General features: G+C 41.5%; 1 protein-coding gene across 5 annotated transcripts in view; it reads left to right on the top strand.

The window, feature by feature from the left end:
- The first annotated feature begins 194 nt into the window (after nucleotides 1-194).
- MKLN1 (muskelin 1) overlaps nucleotides 195-23202 on the top strand; it is a 93371-nt gene continuing 70363 nt past the window's right edge. For 2 of the 5 annotated variants that reach the window (XM_068189386.1, XM_068189384.1), the window contains exons 1-3: nucleotides 195-327; nucleotides 14390-14459; nucleotides 21720-21862. In XM_068189386.1, the coding sequence (XP_068045487.1) occupies nucleotides 233-327; nucleotides 14390-14459; nucleotides 21720-21862 (308 nt within the window). In that variant the 5' untranslated portion in view covers nucleotides 195-232. Of the gene's footprint in view, nucleotides 328-14389; nucleotides 14460-21719; nucleotides 21863-23202 lie in introns of those variants that run through there. The other 3 variants (XM_068189387.1, XM_068189388.1, XM_068189385.1) reach the window with 2 other exon arrangements.

Genomic DNA, 23202 nt, shown 5'->3' with positions numbered 1-23202 from the left:
CCCTCAGCCCCACGGAGCAGCCCCACGGGACACCCCCGAACGCCTCACGGCACCCCAGCCCCCAGGGGCAGCGTCTGAGCCCCTCAGCCCCACGGAGCAGCCCCACGGCCGCCCCCCGAGCCCCCTCAGACCGTGCCCACCCCCGCCGGCGCGGCCCCTTTAAGCGCGCGGCCCCTTTAAGAGCTTGGCCCCGCCCCCCGCGGTCGCTGCCGGGGCCGCTGCTGACAACAAGATGGCGGCGGCGGCGGGTCCGGCGGGCGCTGAGAGTCGCGTGTTGGGCTACAGCCTGCACCGCTGGAGCAGCTTCTCCTCCACCTACCTGCCCGAGTGAGTGCCGGGCTCGGCACCGCGCCTGGAACGCGCTCCGGGCTCGGGTCTGGGGGTGGCCGGGCGGCCGGGCCTGTGTGCGGCCTGCGCGGGCCCCGCGCTGAGGCCCGCGCGGGGAGGCCGCGGCGGGGGGAGTGGGACCGGAGCTGTGTGTGAGCGGCGTTCTGTGTGTGAGAGGGCTCTGTGCAGCAGATTTTGGGGGGGGCATGTGTGAGCAGGGTCTCTACAGGACAGTTTGGGGCGGTTGTGTGTAAGAGAGTTCTCTACGGCAGGGTTTTGGGGGGCTGCGTTTGACGGAGATGTATACCCTAGGACTTGGGGGTGTTAGCGTGGCAGGAGGTGCTCAGCAGGGCTGGAGGTTCAGGGACGGGGTACCATCACTTGGGGCTGTGTTTGGGGAAGTGGCTCATGAAGAGATTTGAGAGGAGTTGCGTGGGGCAGAGGGTCTGGGCTTGCAGGTTTGGGATGATGAGTTAAATGGGAAGGGCCTGGAGGGTCAGGTTAGGGGGTACCTTTAGCACGAGGTATGGGCAAAGGAAAGTTATAGCTAAAGAGGAGAAGCTGACCCCAGATTTGGGGTGAGAACAGGTGCCGGTGTGGGAGAGGCTGGTCAGTTACTGGATGAAACGAGGAGAAGGGTCAGTGCCCCTCCTGTCCTGCCCTGCCTCTGTCAGGTGCTTGTGGGCTCTGTGTTTTTTGGCAGCTGGGCGTCCTGTCCTGCCCCGACCTCTGGAATGCTGGGCTGTGTCCCCTGCTTTGTGTGACTTTAGGGGAAAGGGGTCATTTGCTGCCCTAATCGCTTGCTTCTAGGAATTTGGGGGTTGGCAGGAGCTGTTACAGCCGTCGGTTTGTTGATCCCATCCTCTGTTGGCCGCATGGCATCCAGCTGCAGCCTGCTGATAGTCGAGTTTGGAGTGGCCACAGCGTGGTTTAGATGTGATGTTTTTGGTGCACCTTTTGGATAAGCCATCCTTGGTGCTGGAATTGAGGAGGGCTCTGGGGTTACAGCACAACGAGCTCATCATGGGCTGTCGAGACTCATCCGATCATCGATTGTGCTGCATTTGCTGACCTTTGATTGATGTGTCCTGAACTCACCCGCTGTCAACAAAGTTGCCTTAGTTGTTAATTATTAATATCCTCAATTATCTCCATTTTCCAAAATGAAGCAAACCTCTAAAACCATGTTTTTACTGAACTCTGAATTGTTTTGTTTTTCTGTATATTTTCTGTGATAGATGTGAAAAAGAACTGGTTTCTTTTCTAATTGGTAATTTTTGGTGGTAATTAAGCCATCCCTTTACCTTTCCTGTTAAAACAGCTTGCCCTTAGGGTGCCTCTTTCAGGTCTCTGATGGCTTTGTAGTTATTTCTACTGGCATTTCTGGCTTTTAAAATCTTGTTAAAGCATTGGTCCCTGAGGAGAGGGGTGACAGTCCATTATTGATCTCAGTGATGTGATAGAAACACGGAGTATTGTCTTTGTCCTTGATATTCCTTTCCAAGGCTCCCATTAGTCCCTTTTGCTACCGACTCATGTCAGGAATTAAGTTTCAGGTGGCATCTGCTGTGCTGCCCAAAGTCCTTAATGCCTTCCCTGATACAAATTTCCATTCCTGTAGCTGGGGTGGTATATTACAAATGTGTGACCTTGCATTTGGCTGTTTTTAAGATGTTGTTTAAAAGGGCTTGTCATCAGTAAAAGCAATTTTATCTGCTTTTAAGCACTGTAATCCCAGCAACAGGCTTGTTCTCTGGTTTGCTGACCTTGGTCTGAGGGATTCTGGTCCTAACATGCTGTCTTGCAATGGAAGTTTTGGTTTTTGCTTGCTAACTTTTTATTCCCGTGGCCTGGGAGAGAGCTGGAATACAGTCTGAATTGGAAAGGAGAGGCTTTGACCTCTCCTTGGTTTAAGATCAGCATCTCAAAACGAGAAAGTTTAATAAGAAATATATGGGAGAGTGACTTTTTGGGGATGGACTGAAGATGGAAATCTTGAAAATTGATGGGACAAGACCATAACACCCTGTGGGATGAACATGCACATAGAGCTAAAGGTTCTCTTCGTATTTAATGTGTAGAACAAAATGATGCTTGTCTGGAAAAACTTGATCTTAGAGGATGTTTTCCAGCCTGCATGATTCTATAACGTTGGGAATTCTGGTTATGCTGTAGTTTAAATAAATTTGCTGGCATATCTAGAAAGAAAACACTTAAACCTTTAAGGAGAAAAGGGGCTCTGCCTTCATGTATGTAGGAGTGAATATACAACTTATTAAATATTATTGATTGTTGGGAGTTGTGGTATTGCAGGCAAAGTGCTCGGGGAGGAGCAGCAGAGGAGTTAAGCATGTTTTAAACATTTGCCTTAAGTAGTTGTATGGTTTTAAATGTAAAACAAAGTTCTGGAATGTAAAACTTTCATCACTGCTGGCCAGGGAAGAAATTAGATGTCTAGTGACATCTCACCTACTTATGTGATGCTGAACTAACATTGAAACTTTTCAGAACACTGAAATCATCTGATAAGCTCTCTTTTAATGAAAAAAGCCTAAACAAAGCAAAACAAAAAATGTTTTTCAAAGGCCATTCTGGTCATGCTCTAGTTGAGGATCAGTAGTCTATTGAAAAGCACTCATTTTCTTTCAGTGACAGAGAAGCTTCTTCTGGGGAATGCCAGTGTCTTTCCTCTTGCATTTGGTGGTGGCACTGGAGGATTAGTTAGTGCTGGATCCAGGTTCTGGCAGTTTTACCAGTGCTGCAGCTACCTGCATGTTTGCAAGGACCTCTCCAGACATTAAGTGAGGATTGTCTTAATGAAAAGAAGTAGTTCTCCTGTTTTGCAAATCACTGGATTGTCTATTGGTTTGTACCCACAAGAAGACTGACTTGGTTATTTATTTTAGAAACTATGGGTAGAAATCAAAGAATTGGACTGGTAATAGTGGCTGGCTCAGTCTGTGTTGTAGGGGAGGTTGTGCCTTTTGGAAAGAGAACTGGTCCAAGAGGAAATTTGGTGTTTCCAGAGATGTTCTGCCTGTGCAGAGGCACCAGTGCATTGAGAGGCTTTGGTTTATCCAACTTGGAAAATGATCAACCTTGCCCATTGCCTGAGACTGCTCTGTCATATCCATTCCTTGCCTCTCCAAGGTTCCTCCCCGGAGGAATGGAGCCTCAGGGGGGAGGCTGCTCTCTGATGCCTCACATGGGGCTGACCTAGGGATTGCCCCAGCACTGGCAGTGGCTTCACTGCAGTGACACAAATGAGAGCTGATGTCTTGAGACATGCACAGAGACAGCGAGATGGACTTTATTCCTCTCTCTTCTCTGGCCTCCTGCAGGAAGTGATGAGCTCAGTCATTTTGTTTCTTTCTGGACAAGGAGGGAATAAACAGTTATAGAAGGTAATGTAGTCCTTGCTCCAATTTGGTTTTTTTTTGGTGGTTTTTTTTTTTTTTTTTTTTTTTTTTTTTTTTTTTTTTTTGTTGAAATAGAACCAGAAGCTATTGCTCTACACTGAGAGAAGCACTTCATCTCCTGACTTTTTTAGTGGCTCGTTTTTGTACCTGCTCCAATTTGAACTTCCTCCTGAGGTGAATGAGAGGTGAAGTGCTGTGCTCTGTGTGATGGTAGCCATGTACCCTTTTTATTGCCAGATTACTGCATCCTGGGGCTGTGGGTTCTAGTGGCTGCATCAGCCTCATGACTGATGGCATTTTGTATTGGTAATGCACCCAGGTCCTTCTGTCACTGTTTTATATGGCTGAAATCCCCCTTCAGAGACTAACAAGAGCTTTTTGCTGTGTTCCTCTATTCACATACTTTAGTGAGGAACGTTCATCCTGTTTCTGTTGCTCAAATTTTCAGTCCTTCAAGTTTTCCTGTATGGAATCTGTAGAGGAGGATCAGCATATTTCCTATGTTTGACTCCAGGATTTTTAATTAGTATTTTGTTTATTTCTTGTGCCAAGGTTGTTATTAAGAATATAAATTAAGATTGGTTTCTTAGCTGATAATTAAATACCATTAACAACCTCTTAGCTGGTGTCACTTTTTCACTGCAACTCACTTTTATCTATTTAATGATCAACTTCAGAGAATTCCAGTCTTCTCCAGTTTGATGCCTTGAGTGGTGTCATATGCTGAAGGCTTAATAACTCTGTTGTCTCTTTCCTAGGAAGTGTCCTGGAGCAGGGAAGGATCTAGTTGATTTGTTAAAATACCTTCAAAATATTTTTAATTTTTCATCGGTTTTCTGTGTTTCCATCAAACTAGGGGAAGAAAACTTAGTGAAAGATACTGTGATAGTAAAATATGAGTGACTCATAGGCTTTTAAAGTGAGAATGCAAATTTAACTTTTGCTTTCAAGGTATAAGGATGTAACAGCAAGTTCCTGGCCAAACTAAAATGTACTGCTGTAGTGGTCTACTCTGAAAGAAGTATACTCTAATGTTTTCAAATCTTGCAAAACCTTATCAAAAAGGTGAAGAGAACACATGCAGCAAACTTTTTGGGGTAAAGTCCATAAGGATTAAAAACAACAGACCTAAACAAACAAACAAAAAGCCCCAAGTGAAAAATAACCTGAATTCTGGCTCCTGTGCTCTCTGAGATTTTTGTAACAGGAAAAAACATATGTTTGTGGCCAGTGAAATGTGGTTCTCAGTTTCTTCTCCAACCACATGAAACTGATGACTCAGATCTGTACCATAGACATTCATAAATCTCCTTGTAGATGCATCCAGCTCTTGAAGAATCTCCTGTTCAAGCTGAGCTCAGTCATGACTAATGAAAAGGTCTATTTTTAATATTATGTTCCCTGAGCCCAAACTCTGTTCCCTTTACAAGGTGAGGATACCTTCTGCTGAGGTCTAAGCAGTTTAAAGCCATCTAAACCAGACCCAAATGGTGGAAGAGTTGTAGAACTCTGACTTTGGGTTTTTTTCGCACGAATAATAACCATTAATGTACTTTTTTCAGCTTAAGTTGTCAGCATTTCTAGCTTTACTTCAATATTTTGACATAGCCAATTCACTTTCCTTGTTGTAATTGTTTTGCCTTTAGCTATGGGAAGGTGAGCAGGCACAGGGGCTGGCTCTGTAACTGCTGATGACTTTCAATATTGATCAATACTTCCAACATTTCTTAAAATGAGCAGGGGAATGCAAACCCTGGCTAACCAGTGAGCTGCCCCACTCCTTTCCTCTGAGCTGAGCCCTGAATAGGTATGCTCTTAGTTCTGCTTTTTGTCCTTTTCAGTGGCCAGTGGAAAATATTTTTTTCCTCTGCTTGTTTGTGTGGACTTTCTGGATGTTTCTAGACATCCTCATATTCTGACAGGCATTTTCCCTCTTGTTTACATCACTTCTGTAGCATGTGATTTTTCTGTGAGTTCAGATATTTGGTACTTACAGAGCAAAATATTTCTGTAGAAAATTTCTGTAGGTTGCCTACAGATTGAATATGTAACTATAAAACACTTCTTTGGTGTCTGATAAAGTTAATTAGTGAGAAAGAAACATGTCAGAGGTGGAGGGAGTGGAAAGAATCACAAAATTATGAAGTTATGAGGGATTACGAGTTATGATATCTCTTGCTCCCCAGGTAAAAGCACATGTGCTGTAGTATCAGGAGAAACCTCTTTAGGCTCCAGTTAAAATATAGACATTATTTAAGACATTAGACAGGTTTATTCACTGGCAGAAGGAGGAAGGTGAGATGCTAATTGCTCAGGTTCCCTGGTGTGCCCAACCTGGCAGAACCTGTAGTGCTCTAATGTTCAGCCTATTCTGGGATGGCATTTTACAGAACATTAAGAATGTAAAAATTTCATGGGAGGTGTTAACATCATCAGATTGTGGATCATTTGCTGTGTATGTGGCTGTATAGCTTGTGAGTTTAATAAAAGTTTTCCAGCCTTTAATTACTAATTACTGGTTTAAAGACTAACTAGTTATTTAAACAGAGTTTCCCTTGGGATAAATGTTGTTGCTCAGGCATCATTACAATCTGCTTGATTTTTTTTTTCATGGCAAAGAATATGGTTTTTAATTCTATACGTTCATTATGTTGTTATCAGATTGCTGGTAGAATGGTCAAGTGTATCACCACCACCGATTTTGTGATCTGATCCTGATTTTTTTGCTGAGATTAAGTGGTGTGGGTAGCACTGATTCCATCAGTTACATAGATGGTGACTTGTTCCAAAGCAAGCCAGTGCTTGACTTCAATTGCATGTTAACACAAACTTGTAAACCCAGATGTAATTTTGCTTTTTTTGCCTTGTCGTGGTTTGACATGGAAGTGATTGAATTTTGTGGGAAGAGTGAGCTGTAAGTTCACTGGGTTTGAATTCCATAATACACCAGTTACTGGAACGGGGGAGGAGGAACACTGAAGATGTAGAGTGGTTTGTTGCTTTAGGTAGTTGCTATTTCAGTCATTGCTTCCAACTCAGTGTGCATAATCCTTGAGAAATTATTTCCTGAATCAATTTAAATCAAGGAGCAGAACCATCTATTTAAGTTGAGGACAGCAGCCTGCACGTCTGAATTTAAACTGCTGGAGCAGACTGGCTGATAGCACCTGCTCTTCCTTTGCTGGCACCTTCTGCTGTTCCTGGAAGAGGACAGGATCTTCATCATGGAGAAAAATTGTGCTCTGGTCAGTTTGAATTTGGTGGTGTTTTCCTTGGTCTTCCCTGCCTTTCCTCCTGAGACTGGCTGGGTTCTTAATGTCATGCTCAAGCTCTGGGAAGGTGCCTGAAAAAACATTGAAACTCTGTTTAGGACATGACCTGTATTTTTCTTGAATCCTTTTCTGTCAGTACATAGTTTAAACAGCATTTGGCTGTTAGGATAATTATATTTAAACAGCAATTTCCCAGCCTGTTCTGCACTTCAAAGTTTTGTTAGTAAAGAGATGCTCTTAACACAGAGTGTTAAATTGGAGGTAAAAATTTAGGTTAGGTAAATTGACCCATGAATAAGGAATTGATGAATGAGTTCCCACTACACTCTCATGTGATAGTGTACTATTTGCTAATTTTCAATTTTGTGTTCTAAAAATCTTGGTTTCTGCTACAGGGTTTGGAAGCTGCCAAATATGAAAGTAATTTTGGCCTGGGAACTGCTGTATCCTTTAGCATGAATTATGTATATTGATCCAAAATAAAGAATTATTCCCCAATGTAATCCAGGGTTAAATGTTTGACCTGTACTGCATTTCTCCACATAACCAGCACTTAACAGGCTGATACTTCCTTATCTTTCCAGATCAGTATTTTGTCTTCTGCATTCCCTGAGTTGCAGTGTCAGTGAGAGAAGCTTAATTTTGAAAGGAAAACTCTGAAAGTTTTCCCACCTGGAACCAGGAGGCATTTTCCATAGAGTTTTGGTGGAAAAATCTCCAAACCTGACATCAGTTTGGGTATGAGGGCGCTTCAGTCTGTTTTGTTGAACATAGTCTACTTTAAATTCTTTTACAGGCATCAGTTTTTCGGGTGAACTTTTACTGAGTGTGAGGTTACAGTGCTGATGAGTATTAAAGATGTGTTTATGGCTTACATTAGCAATGTATATCTTTACATATAATCACTCAGTCTGGTTTTGTGGCTTCCCCTGAGTGGAATTATTACAGATATTGTGGAAAATAAGAGCGTCCTTGCACTGTTGTGAAATCATGGAAGGCCTTAATCTACTTCCTGGCCTTTGTTAAGTTTTTCCATATGTGCATTAGTCAAACAGAAATACTCTACTGAGGTTGTGATGCTTCCAAAATACAGCACAGGGAATTTACATAGATGTGTGCTAGACATTGCTTTCCTCTAATCTACTTGAAAAGGATCTGTCCCGTCCCAAGAAAATGCGTTTGGAAATGAGAAGTGAGCAGTGCTGAAGTGGGCTGCTCCACCAGAACTGTGGAAGATTTGGAAATCCCAAGTTTTTGTGGTGATTGCTGGCAGTAGAAATCCCTATGTTCACACACAATCCAAACTATTTTCAAGCTAGATAGGAGATTTTCTCAAAATGAAAACTGAACGTTGTTATCCAGTGGTTGTAGGTGGTGATGTTTTAAATTCTGGAGGATTTTACTGCAGCATTTTATCTATTGGCTACAAATCCAGTCAACTGAAGAGTGTAATCTCTTCATCTTTATCCTTGAGTCTTGAAGGGCAGAATTCTTGCTATTCTTGGTCTTCTTATTAAGCCTGGGATTTATTTCTACTCAGGGAGTCTTCTGGTATGTTACCTAAGCTTGGTTAAAAGGTAGAAATTCAGGTATCCTTGTGTGCTTAAATATCCTTGTTGAGGATAATGATATGTATAAGTGGACATGTGTAATATATGTACAGGTAATATGTACTGGTGAACACAGAGTATGAAATGAGTAAAACAAATTGCATCAGATGATCTTATATTCACTGAGTTCACTAATATCACTGGCATTTTAAGTTATTTTCTTATAAAAAAACAGATAGACATTAATCAAACTACATAGAAAATATCTTTTTAGTCATCTAACAATTCTTAAATGTAAACCCAAAGTTAGTGCAGGGACAGAACGAACCTTGGTAATTTTTCAAGCTTAGAAGATTCTCAGCATCACTTAGCAGTGAAATTGCATCTAAACTATAATCCCTAAATGTTGGGACAATTTGACTGGTAATCATCTGTGATGCATGAAGTTACTGTGGGTACCAACTTAAGTAAATAAGCCTGACTTTATTTTTTCTCCTGTTTGTTTTTCCTCTGTGCTAATACTGATATTCCCATCCTGGAGCTGGGAGCTCTTGCCACCAAGGATTTGAATCTCCCAGTGATACAGTCAAAAGTTTAGTCTGTGATTTAGGGTTGTTGAGTGTCACTGGAATAGAAGTTATTTACTGAGCTCTGATAACTTGGAAATGACCTGAAGTTGTGCCAGGGGAGGGTTAGATGGGCTATCAGGAAGGGATTCTTTACCAAAAGAGTTGTCCAGCCCTGGATCAGCTGCCCAGAGCTGTGGTGGCGTTCCTGGAGGGATTTTAAAGACACGTGGATGTGGCACCTGGGGATGTGGTTTAGTGGTGGCCTTGGCAGTGCTGGTTTAATGGTTGGACTTGGTGATCTTAGGGCTTTCCCAACCCCAAGTGATTCTGTAACTTTCCACACTACACTGCTGCAGTTTTAGTCACTATTGTTACTATTTAATTCCTGTCATGTCTCGAGGAAGAGCTGATAAATCAAAAAAGTCTTGTTTTAAAGTCTTAACTAGAGTGGGGAGTGGAAAAAAAGTACTTCCTAACTTGCCTTACTGGAAATGTCTGCGACAGGGTCATTTAGCATTTAGGAAGCAGTTAGGTTGGTCTGGCAGTGATGATGGGCAGCTTAAAAAACAAAAGTAAACTTCTCATTGAAAAAATTGAGAACCTGATTTTAACTGGGCTGTTTCTAGCTAAGTAATGCCAGGTTTGTTGTCCAGTATAGTCAGCTGTGATCTGATGAATACATTTCTGTAAGGTGTCTGAATTCTTCAATTTATTTTTCTAATGCTGTATTTACTAAGCTATTTTATTTTTTCTAGAAATAGGTTTATAATATACGGATGACAGTGTGAGACTGCTGAGGACATGACACAAAATTGAGCAGAAAGTTGTCCAATCTTGTTACTTTATAATATTTAAAACTGCACTCCTGTACATGTTCTACTCAAACTTTGTTTTGCTATGCAAGAGGTTAAGAAACTTTATATTGTAAAAAAGCAGCCCCAAAACGCCCCACTTTTTTTCCTGAATGGATCTGCAGAGCAACTTCCCATTTCTACTGTGTTTCAATCAAGACATTTCCATGTCTTTACATCCTTCTGCCACTCTGAGCAGAGAACTTTTCCAGCAAGATGGAGAGAAACTGTAGCAGAACCTAAAAAGTGGTTTTTGACTTGCTTTAGGGGACAGCTATAGGTACATGCAGGTTTTCAAACATTGCAGCCTGGTGGTTCGAAACCAGCGTGGCTTGTGAGTTATGGGAGTTGCAGGAGAAAGAAAATCGGTAGTTCTTTCCAGATCCATTGGGGTTTTAGGTGGTAAGTCGGGTTTTTTCTTCTGTTTTTCTTGGGTTAAGGCTCTGTGTACATTCCAGTGTCTAGGCTGGGCAGGATTATCTCCGTGGATGGTTTCTGCTGGCTGCTGTGAGGGTTCTGCATGTTTGGAATAGTTTGGTCCACCACGTCTTACAGTGGACCTAGTGGAAATTCTAGCCTGTGTATTCCAGTTGCTGCATTCTTCCCAAACTCTTTTGGGATGGTTGTAGGAAAAACTGAAAGAATCGTCATGTGGACAATGCTGGAGCAAGTATTTAGCCCATTTCTAGCCAGTCTGTGTTTTCCTAGCACTCCAAGTGCCTTTTTGCAGTGTAATGGTGTGGTAACTCTGGTTTTGAAGAAGAGAGTCTGAGTTCCAAGTCCTCTTAGTAAAGCCTGTGCCCTTTCCTGCACAGCTGCTCTCTGAAGTGCCATATGAAAGTTCCAAGCAAAGAGAGTGTTTGGGATTTGTTTATTCTTAAATACTTGTTCCTAAAGTCATGGATTTCCCTAATAGCAGCTCCATGAAAATATTTAGGTTAGATGCAAATTATAGCAGCCTTAAACCTAATATGCAGTGTATTCTGCAAAGTCATCTTATTTCTTCCTTTCCCACTGGAGCAGAGAAAAACTCTCCCTTAGTGATTGTCATGCATGAAGCCACAGAACTCTTTGCATGGAGAAGTCCCCAGGCATGGGGACATCTCTGTCTTTCCAGCAGAGATCAGCCAACACTTGGCACAAAGGATATGATGGTTACTGGGTTGGTAAAAGGAAAAATTATTTCCTTCCAGCAGTTGTGAGACCAGTGTCTGCCTGGGTAATGAAAAGAAACTTTCACGGTGCTCTGCCAAGAGCTATCTGCATGGAACCATCCACTCTTCAGTGGTGGGAATGCTTACAGTGAGGCTTAGCTGCTGGGAGCTGTGCAGGCAGCCAGGTTAGGAAATAAGGCACACCAGGGCTGCCTCTGGAATTGCTTGTGGTGTTAATAAAATGGTCCCTCCTGCTTGGCTTCTCATAGCAGAGGTGCTACATCATCTCCTTTTTTTAGTAGTTTCTTTCCAATGGGAAGGGGGGATTGGGGAGTTCGCTGCAGTGGGAACCCCATGTCCCAGTCCAGCTGCTCATCGTTTAGTCTCAGTTTGTGCTGGTGCTGGTATGAGCTGAGCTGCAGAACTGATGTGACGAAAGAAGTTAATTATACAGATCTTTATTATAGCTGCTGGTTAGGGAGGGGGAGGATCCTTTGCGAGTGGGTGGGGTGGTCCTTTGGCAGTGTTGTAGATTCGTGCTAGACTTGATCTTGAATCCACAGCTGATGATGAGAAGTTATCTCAAACCACATTTAATGGGTTGCTTTTTTCACAGGAAAAGCTTGCGTGAAACCATTGGTACTTGTGGTAGCTCGAGGGCTTGCAAATACCTTTTTTTAATGTCTTGTGAAAATGACATGGAAAGTCGTTGTGTTAATGGAATTTTCACTTCTAAAGTTTCTCAGATTTTAATCTACGTGTCATATCTGCAAAGCCTCCCTCCGGGTACTGTGTAGGAGTTTTGTGATGTCCAGAAAAAGGGCTTTACATGGAAAATGGCATCTGCTATTAGGACATGCATTTGTTTGTTTCTTATTGCCTCACGTCTGCTGCAGTGCTTGAATTCCTCCAAGTCCATAAATTTTCCTAAACTGTTATGGTACATTTGCTTTATACACATGGACTTCTGTCTTCAATGTTTGTTTAATCTTAATAAATTAATAACCCATGTATTTTAAACATTTCTAACTCCATTGATACTGCTATCTTTATATTTCATATTTCTTTTTAGCCTTTATTTTGTGTGAGCTGCCTGTCCCTCTTCTCTCACTCTGCGGAAGGGTTTTTATCTTGTCTAGCTGTACTGATTGAGATCTTCCTTGGTTGTGGCAAAACTGATCTTTGACCTGGAGAAGCAAACAAATCTGCTTCTAAAAATATGATATTTGGGATCTGTCCCAGGTACAAAATGCTTCTTTCCAGCTGGGCATTATCTGACCATGCAGCAGTGCCAATTCCTGTGAGTGTTGTTCAGTGTATGAAGAGTTTATTGTCTAATGTTTAAACAAATGTAATGGAATCATAAATAAAATTTATTCCGTAGGGTAACTTGCCTTCTTGTGTTCCAGGATTAGGATAAAGTTCCATAAAGGAGAAAAGCCATACAGCATTTTCTAGTTTTATCTGCCTTTGTATCCCTAAAGTATTTAATATAAGATACATATCTTTAAGTTTAGCATTTTTTTTCTCTCCAGATGCTAAGAGGTATTAAGAATTTATTAAATACCGTGTCTTGCCTGTGGCATGGTACAGGAGACTGCAGGTGATACTTCTCAAAAGCAAGTGTCTTGTGGTTTCTGATGGTGATTTAGCTTTCAGACTGGCAGCTTTTATTAGAAATTTGTTTCAGTTCCCAAATTCTTCCCTTTGCTTAGATCGGTTTGGTTTGTCCCAGTTGCAATTAAAGTCAGGGCCAGGTTTTCTCTTGTAATTGGGCCTCTTTGCAGTGCAGATGATGCTGTTAGCTGGATGTTGAATTATGTAGAGCCATGTTTTTTATGTTTGATGGGATTGGAGAAGAGGGCAGTGCTGTTCCATTGCGTTTTCCCAAGTGGGGATGGGTGAATAAAGCAGCCACAGACCTGGGTCGGTGCTGGCATTGCTGTGTTAATAAATGCCGTGCTATGATGGGAATCAGCTAAAGGGAGGGAGAACTTCAGTTTTATTCCTGCACTGTGTGAAAATCTGGAGGTGTTCTCCAAGCCTATGGATAGACACAGCCACTTGGCCAACTTTCAAAAGTGTTCAGATTTAAGAGTTCACCCTGGTGTGGCTCCTGGCCACGTCCCTTGTCCCATCATGGGACTGCCTGGATACCGTTGCTGCTGTGATGATTTTGGGCTGCCCAGTGTGGAAAGAGCCAGCTGATTTCTGTCTGGTAATGCTCAACCTCTGACTTAACCTCTTTCCCTTTGGAGCTTTCATTGGAGTGCTTTTTCCTCCAGCCCTTTGTAGTAATCCAGATGCTCGTGTTCTTTTCCTCCTACACAGCAGATGGAGATGGCAGAAGCCTTTTGATGACTGTTTCCTTCTTTTTACATAAGTTTTATGAGCTGACAAATTCGTTAGTTGGAAGTGGTGGAGCTCACAAGCCCTGTCCAGCAGGTGGTGCATTGTCACCTTGCCAATAATTATATATATTTTAGGGATTTTTAGGGGTTTTTTCAGTTTAATCTGAGCTTTACTGCATGGTTATAGAAGAGAAGGCAGATGTGTCATCTAACTGTCATGATGAATCTGTTTTCATTTTAGCCAAAAAATAACTATTTTGCATTTATTAAATACCTAAGTGTTGTACTATTTCAAAGTGAAGAAAGCAACTCAATTTTCGTGGTTGAAGCGTTGAACTTCTACTTTTGTGTGTTGTTCTGCGCTTATATCTCATGAAAAATACCTGTTAAAATTTGGCATGGTTCCGGTGGTCATCTTTCTGTGCTCCAGGAAAGATTAAGTGGGTTAGCAGCCATCTCTCTCCTTTCCAGTATTGCTTGGAATAAAGGAAAGTTTTTGGCTTACTAATCCTCCAACTGCTCATCATTTTAACCTTATTGAAAAGTTCTTACCCTACTGAGGTGTATAAGCCCATTTTTTTTCTGCTTCATTAAAGACTTAATCCTATGTAAATTCATCTGTTTTACATTTATTTCACAATTTGATTTTTTTTTTTTTTTTATTTTGCAACTTGGAGCTCTGTTTCACAACCACAAAGCTCGAAGGCATATTTTGATGGGTCCTGTTAAATAGCAATTTAGAAAATCTTTAATAAAAAAGGGAGAGAACCTGAGTCTGTACCTAATGATTTAGGTAGTTGCATAAGAATGCTACTGATCTGAATGCAAAACACATTTATTGGAGATGTAAAATATGCAGCTGTTACTTAAATTACTTTTGGCTTCTCGTTTCTTAGGAATATCTTGGTGGATAGACCAAATGATCAGTCCTCAAGATGGTCTTCAGAAAGCAATTATCCTCCCCAGGTAAGCTCCTGAATGTGTGCTGCTCTATGTAATGTATTCTGGGTTTTTATTTTAAATGTGGGCTGCTGCTATTGGCATCGACATATTTATAGGCTTCTTTCTCTGAGTAAAATGCAGGTTGTTGGTACATGAGATATTTACATTTCTAGCAATTTGTGATCCTTCTAGAAGTGCTTCATTGCGGGGGAAGTTTCAGGTTTCCTCCTTGGCAGTCATGGTCATGCTGGAAATAATCAAACCTTCTGGTGAGATTAAGCTGCTAATGAGGCGTGCAGGTTCCCCTTTGTCAGCACTACTGGAGGCTGTTGTAGGTTCTTGGCCTTGAATCCCAGATCTAAGGAGCTGGTATTTGTTTCTCCTTATAGCACTTTCAGAAATGTGGCCTCTGGTTAGAAACACTAATGTCACCTCTTCTGCTGGTTAATCACCTTATTAAAATAAGATTTGTATTGATTTTAGCATCTAATTTGCTTTCTTGCTATTATTAAGGTTGTTAGATTATCCAGAATATTCTTTTCCACTTTTTTTTTTCTCCAATGAATGTTATCCTTTTCTCTGTGTTAGATCTGTACCTTATTACTCTGACATGTTTGATCAGCTTCTATGTCTCTTAGGCTGTTTGTTTTCAATTCTATGTTTAAAGCACTGATACACAGCAGAGTGACTTGTATAGTGTCTCTTTCATGCAAAGTTCTGCTTATCTACTTATTTAATCCAAGTATTCCTCATGAGTGAAATCTCACAGGATCTTTCACCAGGTAAATCTTGCTGCTTTGTCTTGGAGTTGTGTTAAAGATCCAGAGTCTACAGTAGTGGCTCCCTAGAGCAGCAGGTCATCTGCTGCCACTGAAGAGCTTTCACCTGGATTTTCTGATCAATCCTTCTATGTCACTGTGTCTGTAAAATTATGGTTTTGGGTCTTTTTAGAGGAGAAGGAAAGATATCCTTTGTATTCCTTAAACCTGATTGTGAAGACTGATATTGATCCTCTTGATGCCTCTGTGCATCTACTGCTCTTTAAATTTGATTATTTTACTTATTTATATTTTGATAAACAATGTAGGATTTTAATCCATAGCCTGAAGCAGTTTAGTCTGTCTAGGAACTATGGATTGGAGAGTAATGAGTATTGAGCATGGATTGTATCCCAGCCTGTGCCATCCTTTACTTTATTTTATGCAGGAAGCACGTGTTTTTCTTGGGATGCTTTTGTTCCCAAGGCAGGGTTGGCTCATGGTATGTCTTTGGACTGAGTTTTTCATCTGAGATGTGCTCTGAGTTGTTGCTTAAATTCACTCTTTAATTTTCTGAGCCATCATGAACATTCAGTCCTTTAAAAAAATCTGATTCTGGAATGGAAACACACCTCCTGTAAGTGGATGCTTTAGAATATTCCCAATTTATATTTAAGGCTGACAAGGAGTGATGCAGATTACACTCAGACATGTAGATTAAGCAGGGATTAATTAGAGTAGCAGACTTCTGTACAAACCACATGAGCTTGTTCAAGAGATATCTTCCAAAAAGTTCATGTGTATGAGTCGTGACCTGAATGGAGACGCTATTGCGGAATGACTTGACTCCAACCCTGGAGAGCTGGGCACTGCTCTGCATGCTAAACAAGGCATTTAACCCAAACTTCTTGGTAGGAGAGAGATGAATTATCACTGGCATTATCTACCTGTGTGTCACATATCAAGACATATGTGAGGTATCCAGAATTAAGGCCTGGCTTGCAAAAAAAAAAAAGTCCTCATGTGGCAACTGAGATTGGCAAGACAGTATTTCGGTTTTATTCTCTTACTTAAAGACAAAACAAACAGAAAACATAGCTGCCTGACTGGAAAAGACCATGTTGCTCTATCCTCTTGCTTGAATCTTTGTATCTAATAATGATAATATAAAGTACTGTGTAGTTGCTCATGTGTTCAGCAAGCTGAATCCTGAGCACTGAGTAAGAGAGACGATGTATTTGCAGTGCCTTTATGCTATATAAAGTACTATATGCTGCAGCTAATTCTCATGTTTCTAATCTGAGTGTTTAATTATTCATGTAAAGGACTTTTTATGGTTTAATTTCTCTGTTGAAAAATCAGCTGGAAAGAGGAAGTGGGGAATTGAAATCTGCAGAAGAGTCCTGTGTGCAAAGAGTGCAATTTTTGTTATTTCTGTGTATACAGAAGCAGTTCCCATTTGTGTTGTCTCATATTTGACAGATGAAAGAATTCCAGATTTGGTTGCATTTTGATCGAAATAGTTATTGCACCTTGTCCATTGAAAGACTGCCAAATTAAATGCAGGAAAAACATTTATATAGGTGTTCTGCTTTCTTGTTCTTTTTTCCCAGTGGCTGAAGTTGTTACAGCAGAATCTTAGCTTGGAAAACTTCAGTTGAAACAGTGGATGACTGAATTATAAGTGTGGTGGACAGAATTTGGGGAGAAATCAAGTTGAATAGTTCATATTCCAGAAAATGTTGATTTATACACATGACTTTTAATCTCTGGAATAAACATCATGGATATTATAGGAAATGAAGCTGGAAGGCATTTTATAGGTGTTGTGTTGGCAGCTCTTCAATTAAAAACTGGTCACTCGTGCGATGACGCACTTTCTCGAGTGTGTGGGTGGCCATAATGGTCCGGACAGGAAGCGAACTAAAACTCGGGGAAATAAAGCTGTCCTTGTTCCCAGCTTTATTAGCTGAAACCAGGGCTTAGGCACAGCACAAGGACTGATGTCCAGCATGCTCAATGTGAGATATTTTAATAAGCTCTGCAGCCCTGATCGCTCGTGTTACTCTCTTCAGTGCCTCACCTTAATGCCAGGGTTTAGCAATTCCCTGCTGAGGTGATGATGCTGTGCTGGCTTAAGGGTAAAAATATGAATGAGTCCCTCAACATTGGTTTATCCCTTCCCTCAGTGACTGAAACAAAAAACTTTCCAGGCACCTTTTCTTTCAGAGCACAAATCAGAAGAACATAGGCAAAAACATCAAGATGTGTTCGGAAGCTCAGTGAAAATGCAGTAAATGTGCTAAAGTCCATACAAACCTTTTTAAAAGGAGAGAGAAAATGAAAGTGGAAGTGTAGATACTTGAAATGCTGCCACGTGACTATATTTAGCAAAGGGTTTTCCTGGCTTCATGGGTATGGTAGAGTTAAATAATTCCCATGGCCATGAAAGCCACCAGTTGGTTATGAATGAGTGCCAGTGAAAGGAAATACATCTGACAGCTGTTTTTCTGTTTATTAAACTAGATATCTTTCTTGAGTCTTGAAATAGATGACCCAGAAATTATATATTTAATAACAAACTTGTTATGTAGTAACCTATTCAGGCAGGAGAGGGCTGATGGTTCTATTTTTAATGCTGTTCTCGGCTTACATTGGAAGTGTGAAGCAATGAGGCTGGTGATGCTGAAGACCATGGCCCTGTCAGAAAGACTCATCCTGATGATTCCAGTGATGGTCTGATGTAGAAGACTGTGCAGAACATTTAATTCCCCTGAGTGGCTTGATTAATAACATGTAGAACAAGAGCATAGATTTTTATTTAGCCACCAACTTAATTGCAAGAGCAATCAAGATGTTTGTGTTGAGGACAAGGGCAGCCTTTATAATTTTGTTCTTTTGTGGGTTTTATTTTTACATGCAATGCAAGTTTCACTGTTCCCTAATCAAAAAATATGCTTGAGCAGAACTAGTTAAAGAGAAAGAAATCAGTAAAAGATGGTGTGACTCTAATTGTACAGGCAACTTATGTAGTGCAGTTTGGAATCTAGTTCAGCATATTTGGTCACAGAATTAATTAGGTTGGAATAGACCTCTGAGATCAGAGTCCAGCCTTTTACCAATCACCACCTTCTCAGTGCCAGGGTCCATTTAAATGCCACATCCACTTGTTTCTTGGACACCTCCAGGGATGGTGACTCTGCCACCTGCTCCTTGGGCAGCCGATTCCTGTCTTGTGGAATTGTGAATTTTGAACAGTTGAAGATCATATGCATAAAGTTAGTGGCATTGTCCAAACAATTGGTTTCAGTTTTGCATCTGAAGACCAGTTTTCCTCTGATTTCCGTCCTGCTGTGTAGATTGTATCAGGAATTAATTTAAAGTACATTAATAAAATTTGCACTCTGTTGTGTGATGCAGCAGCCTGCATATGGTTGTCATCAAATGGTAGCACAGACCAGAGCTTCAAGAAAGTTTGGAATTTGCTGCAGCTCTCAGTGTGACAAGGCTGGACTTGCTTATTTTGGGGGTACACTGTAAGCAGCTGTTGAGGTGTTGAAGTGCCATATTTGACTTACTCTGCTCTTTGTGCGTATTTACTTACAAATGTGTTGAATCAGAAACCAGAAGTCTTCTTCTGGTGTTTTTCAGCATCTTTTTTGTTAGTGTGATTTGAGGCCTAACTGGGCTGAGGTTTTTGCTCAGTCATGCCAGTTAGTATCTGTGTGCCATGTTCTAATGGACAAACACTTCAGTTATAATTTGGATTTTTGGAATACTGCATGAATACGTGGAGATTAAATGTACTGATGTTACTCACAGCAATAAAATGGAAAAATGTCAAATATATTGATGTGTTTGCCTGAAATCTCATAGACCTGTTCTCTCTCCAGGTTGAATAAATCACTTGATCCTACAGACACTTCTGTCACATCTTTTAGAGCTACAGAGAATAGTCTGTCACAGCTAAAATCCTGGTAGCAGTCCAAAAATATCCATGCAGCCAGCTGTTAGCAGCTCTTGAGGCAGTCTGTTTTTTCAGCATCAGTGAGGTTCATAGCTGGTACCCACACAGTGGCAGTGGTGTGTGTTTGTATAGAAACCCAAAAGGCACATCTCTTTATTTTTACATATATCATTGAATTACAGAATAGTTTGTGTTAGAAAAGTCCTTAAACATCTTATTCCAAGACTCCTGCCATGGGCAGGGACACCTTCCACTAGACCATGTTGCTCCAAGATCATATCACTCATCTAACCTGGCCTTGGACACTTTCAGGGATGGGGAATCCACAGGGTTTCACCACCCTCCCAGTAAAGAATTTATTGCTAATAGCTAATCTAAATGTATCTTCTAGTTTGGAAGGCTTCCAGTTTGATGTGTGTGTATGTGCATGATAAACCAGAAAAACACATATCTAGGTACAGGGTTTTATAGCAGATCTGTCCTTGGTTTCCATGTCAATCAGTAGATAATTCCCAAAAAAAGGTTGAGTTTAGCTTCTGGGCTTCTATTTTCTCTAAGGTCTGCATGACTCAGCAGGTGGTAGGATGTGTGGAAGTGGGAAGGAGGGCGGCAGAGTTCCCTCTCTATCTGCAGGGTTAAGAAATCACTGCTGGCCATGTGGAGTAATTGCTGTGCCTTGCTCCCTTCCAGGCATAAAGGATTTAACTGCAGTCCTGGTTTTCTCTGCCTTAATTTAGGGTAAGAATTGAATAATGCAGGATGACATTTGTGCCAAGTTTTTGCAAATCTTGTGTGGTACTTGAGAAAGTATGTGTTCATGGCCCAGGCATTAGGTCTGGGATTCCAACAGGATTAAGAATTGCAATTGCTGGTAGTGCTGGCTTCACTTTTCCAGCTTTGGGAGAAATCTGCAGCGAAGATACGATGGTGTAGGAGGAGATCTTAGACATTGTGTACTGTCTGTTCTGTATGGGAATTTTGGCAGCGGGCTGTGCCATGTATCAAGTGCTGCCTTGCTCATTAAAGGACCGTCCTTTTGCTCATCCTTTCCTTTCTTCTGCTTTAGAAAATCAGTTTTCTCTATAGAATTTTAGTGGGTTTTTTTTTCCCTGAAGTTTGGGAAGTACTTTGAGACAACAGCATGGCTTGCTGCTGCGTTAATGGTGGGTTCTGACATTTAGGTGGATGGTGTTCTTCACAAAAGTAGAAATTTGTCATTAAAAGTATTTGGAAAAGCACTAAAACGTTCTTCTGTTGTATCCTCACAGTGCTGCTACTGGTTTATTTTCTGAGCAAGTTTTTTCTGCTGCTCTCCCAAGTTACCTTTCTAGGTTAAGATTGGCTGCTGATGGAGTTATCTAGGATAGTAGATACTCTCCTAAGATGTTTAGCGTAGGAGATACTACTCAGTCTGTACTCAGGATCTACAGAAAGCAACCACACACATGCAAATAACTCTACTTGATGTTGATGAAACACCAAAACTCAGGCATCATGTCTGGCTTGGTAGTGCTGCTGTTAGGAGGACAGGGCCACCAGCAGAGCCTGCGGTGGGAGGTGTCCTACAGTGTGCTGATCTGCTTGTGCTGGAGTCCTGATGACAGGGCTTTGTAACAAAATCCAGCACGATGAGTAATTGTCATTCTGTGCTTTGCCTCTGTGGTGCACTGCTTATTTCTGAGAAATCAGAGAAGAGAGTGAAACACATTGTTTTCAGATATAAAACTTGATGTATTCTGCAAGTTGAAAAAAACCAGGTGTCTCCAGACTCCCCTCAAGAGCTGTTTGGTAGGGGAAGGCACTTGGTGCTCCCTGATGAATGGTGCAAGTGCTTCCCCTGCTCCTGCTTTTCCATGGGAACAGACCTCTTCCTCCAGCAGTGCTGGTGAAGCTGGTAGCTGTGGCCTGAGTATAAATAATTTGACTACTCATACACAGATTGTGTCTACCCAATGTGAGAGGGAGTGTTCACAAGGGAGAAACATTTTCATCATTTTTCCATGTAAAGCTCCTTTTCTGTAATTAAGTGGCTCAGTTTTATTTGGGATGGTTAATAAGCGGTTGGTTCCTGTGTTTGCCACACACTAAACTTCATGTTCAGTGGTTAAACAGCATCAGCCCAGAGAGGAAAAGTAATTTGATGTTCTCTTAGCATGTGGAACATACTGTATTTATCTAATTGTGTATTCAGTTTAGGTTTCATTTCAGGCTGTAGTGGGCGTTTGAATCTTCACTCTCTGTAGTTTGATCCTATTTGCCAGATTTCAGGAAGTCTTGCGTCCAATTTAAAGGAATGTATGTAAGCTCTGAATAGAATTGCTAGGCATAAGTAGTTCAACCAAATATTTTTCCTAGGTAAACTGATTTTAAAATAGTATTGTTTAAAAACCTTTCCTTCATTCCAGGACCAAATGAAAAAATACCATAATGGGGAGGTTTCATCTTCACTTTCATTCTCTGCCTTTGTAAACTGAGTATTTGGAGGCTGTAATGCTTCTCCCTTAGCATGTTTTGCAGCCTTGGCTTTAATATTCAAACTCACTGTTTTCTCTTCCACAGTATTTGATTCTGAAGCTTGAAAGACCTGCCATAGTCCAGAGCATCACATTTGGCAAATATGAGAAAACGCATGTCTGCAATTTAAAGAAGTTTAAAGTCTTTGGTGGGATGAATGAGGAGAATATGACAGATCTCCTATCCAGGTAAGACGTGATTGCATCAGCTCTGGGAATCATAAAGGCTGGACCAAAATGCTCTTCCCCCTTGGCTCCCCAGCAGACACGTGGCCAGCAGTGGGGCAGAGCTGTGGTTGTGACCCTGCCATTGGCTGCCCTCGTGTTTGTGGTCAGGTCAGAGAGCAGCAATCCCAACGCTCGCTCCAGGAGCCTTCCTTATCCTGCTCTAACCACAGAGGGTTTGTGGAGAGCGAGCTCTTGGGGATTTGGAAGAGCTGAGTGCTGGGTGCAACGTTGCTGGATTGCAGTTCCTTCCTTCCATGTGCTTGAGGCATGGAAGAAATGATTCCCCAGGTGTAGGGGACTTCGAAGTAACTTTTAAAAGCCCAAGTAACCTCCCCATGTCAAAACCCTTGTTGCAGCCTTAAAGATCTCAACTAGTCAGCTGATCTGCCTTTTTCAGATGGGTAAATAAATCAAACAGGCAAATGGAAACCTGCATTTTCCTTTGTTTAGTTGGATTTTGTAGAGTTGTACTGATAGGGACTTAAAAAAGAGCATTTTGGCTGTTCAGGTTATCCAGAACTTCTGAGTAGGTGCTAATGTAAATTTGCAAGGGCCTTTTAAGTTGTGTGCTGTTTCAGAAAGGGAAGTGAGAGTTAAAATCCAGGAGAAAAGAGAAAAGAGAAGCAAGAACCGGTGTATTTTGGGGGGCCTACGGCAGAGAAGTCCATCTCCAGGGAATGTATGGGGTACATCATCTGTAGTCAAGCAGAGTAGTCATGGACAAACATGGGAAATTCTGTGTTGCAGGTATCATTCCAAGACCATATAGAATCTATCCACAACCCTTCCCACACTTTTGCCCTCTTTAGATTAATCAGTCTTGAAATTTGCCTTTATTGCTGTTACAATTGTGGGAGAAGAATTCTTTTAGTATCTCATTGGCATTTAATATTGTTTCACTTCTGCTGAAGTTTAATGAAAATCCTCGTTTTGGGACCTGCACTTGTATTTTCAGTAAAAATGGACTTAAAATTTCTGATAAATTATACTAAATATTTGATATTTTTAGAAATCAATGCCCATAAATGAATCACAAAGCACTTTGTCAGGGTGATAATTTTGAGATCTGATCCATCTCCCTCTTGAGAATGGAAGAGTGCAGTTCAGCACATCAGGAGCTGAAGTCTCAGGGTTCCAGGTACAGAGGAACAGCACTGATCCAAAGCCAATTCCCTCCCAAAATCCCAGTGCTGTCTCCCAGGGAGGCACAGGTAGGTGGAGAGCAGCCCAGGCCTTGGTCCAGCACGTGTACTGATGATTCAGATTGGTGTGAAACAAGCTGCGTGTTTCAGGCGTGACCT

This window comes from Anomalospiza imberbis, chromosome 5 (assembly GCF_031753505.1).
Source record: "Anomalospiza imberbis isolate Cuckoo-Finch-1a 21T00152 chromosome 5, ASM3175350v1, whole genome shotgun sequence".
NCBI lineage: Eukaryota > Metazoa > Chordata > Aves > Passeriformes > Viduidae > Anomalospiza > Anomalospiza imberbis.
Note: the sequence above shows the minus strand (reverse complement) of the source record. Positions and strands in the feature narration are given on the sequence as shown.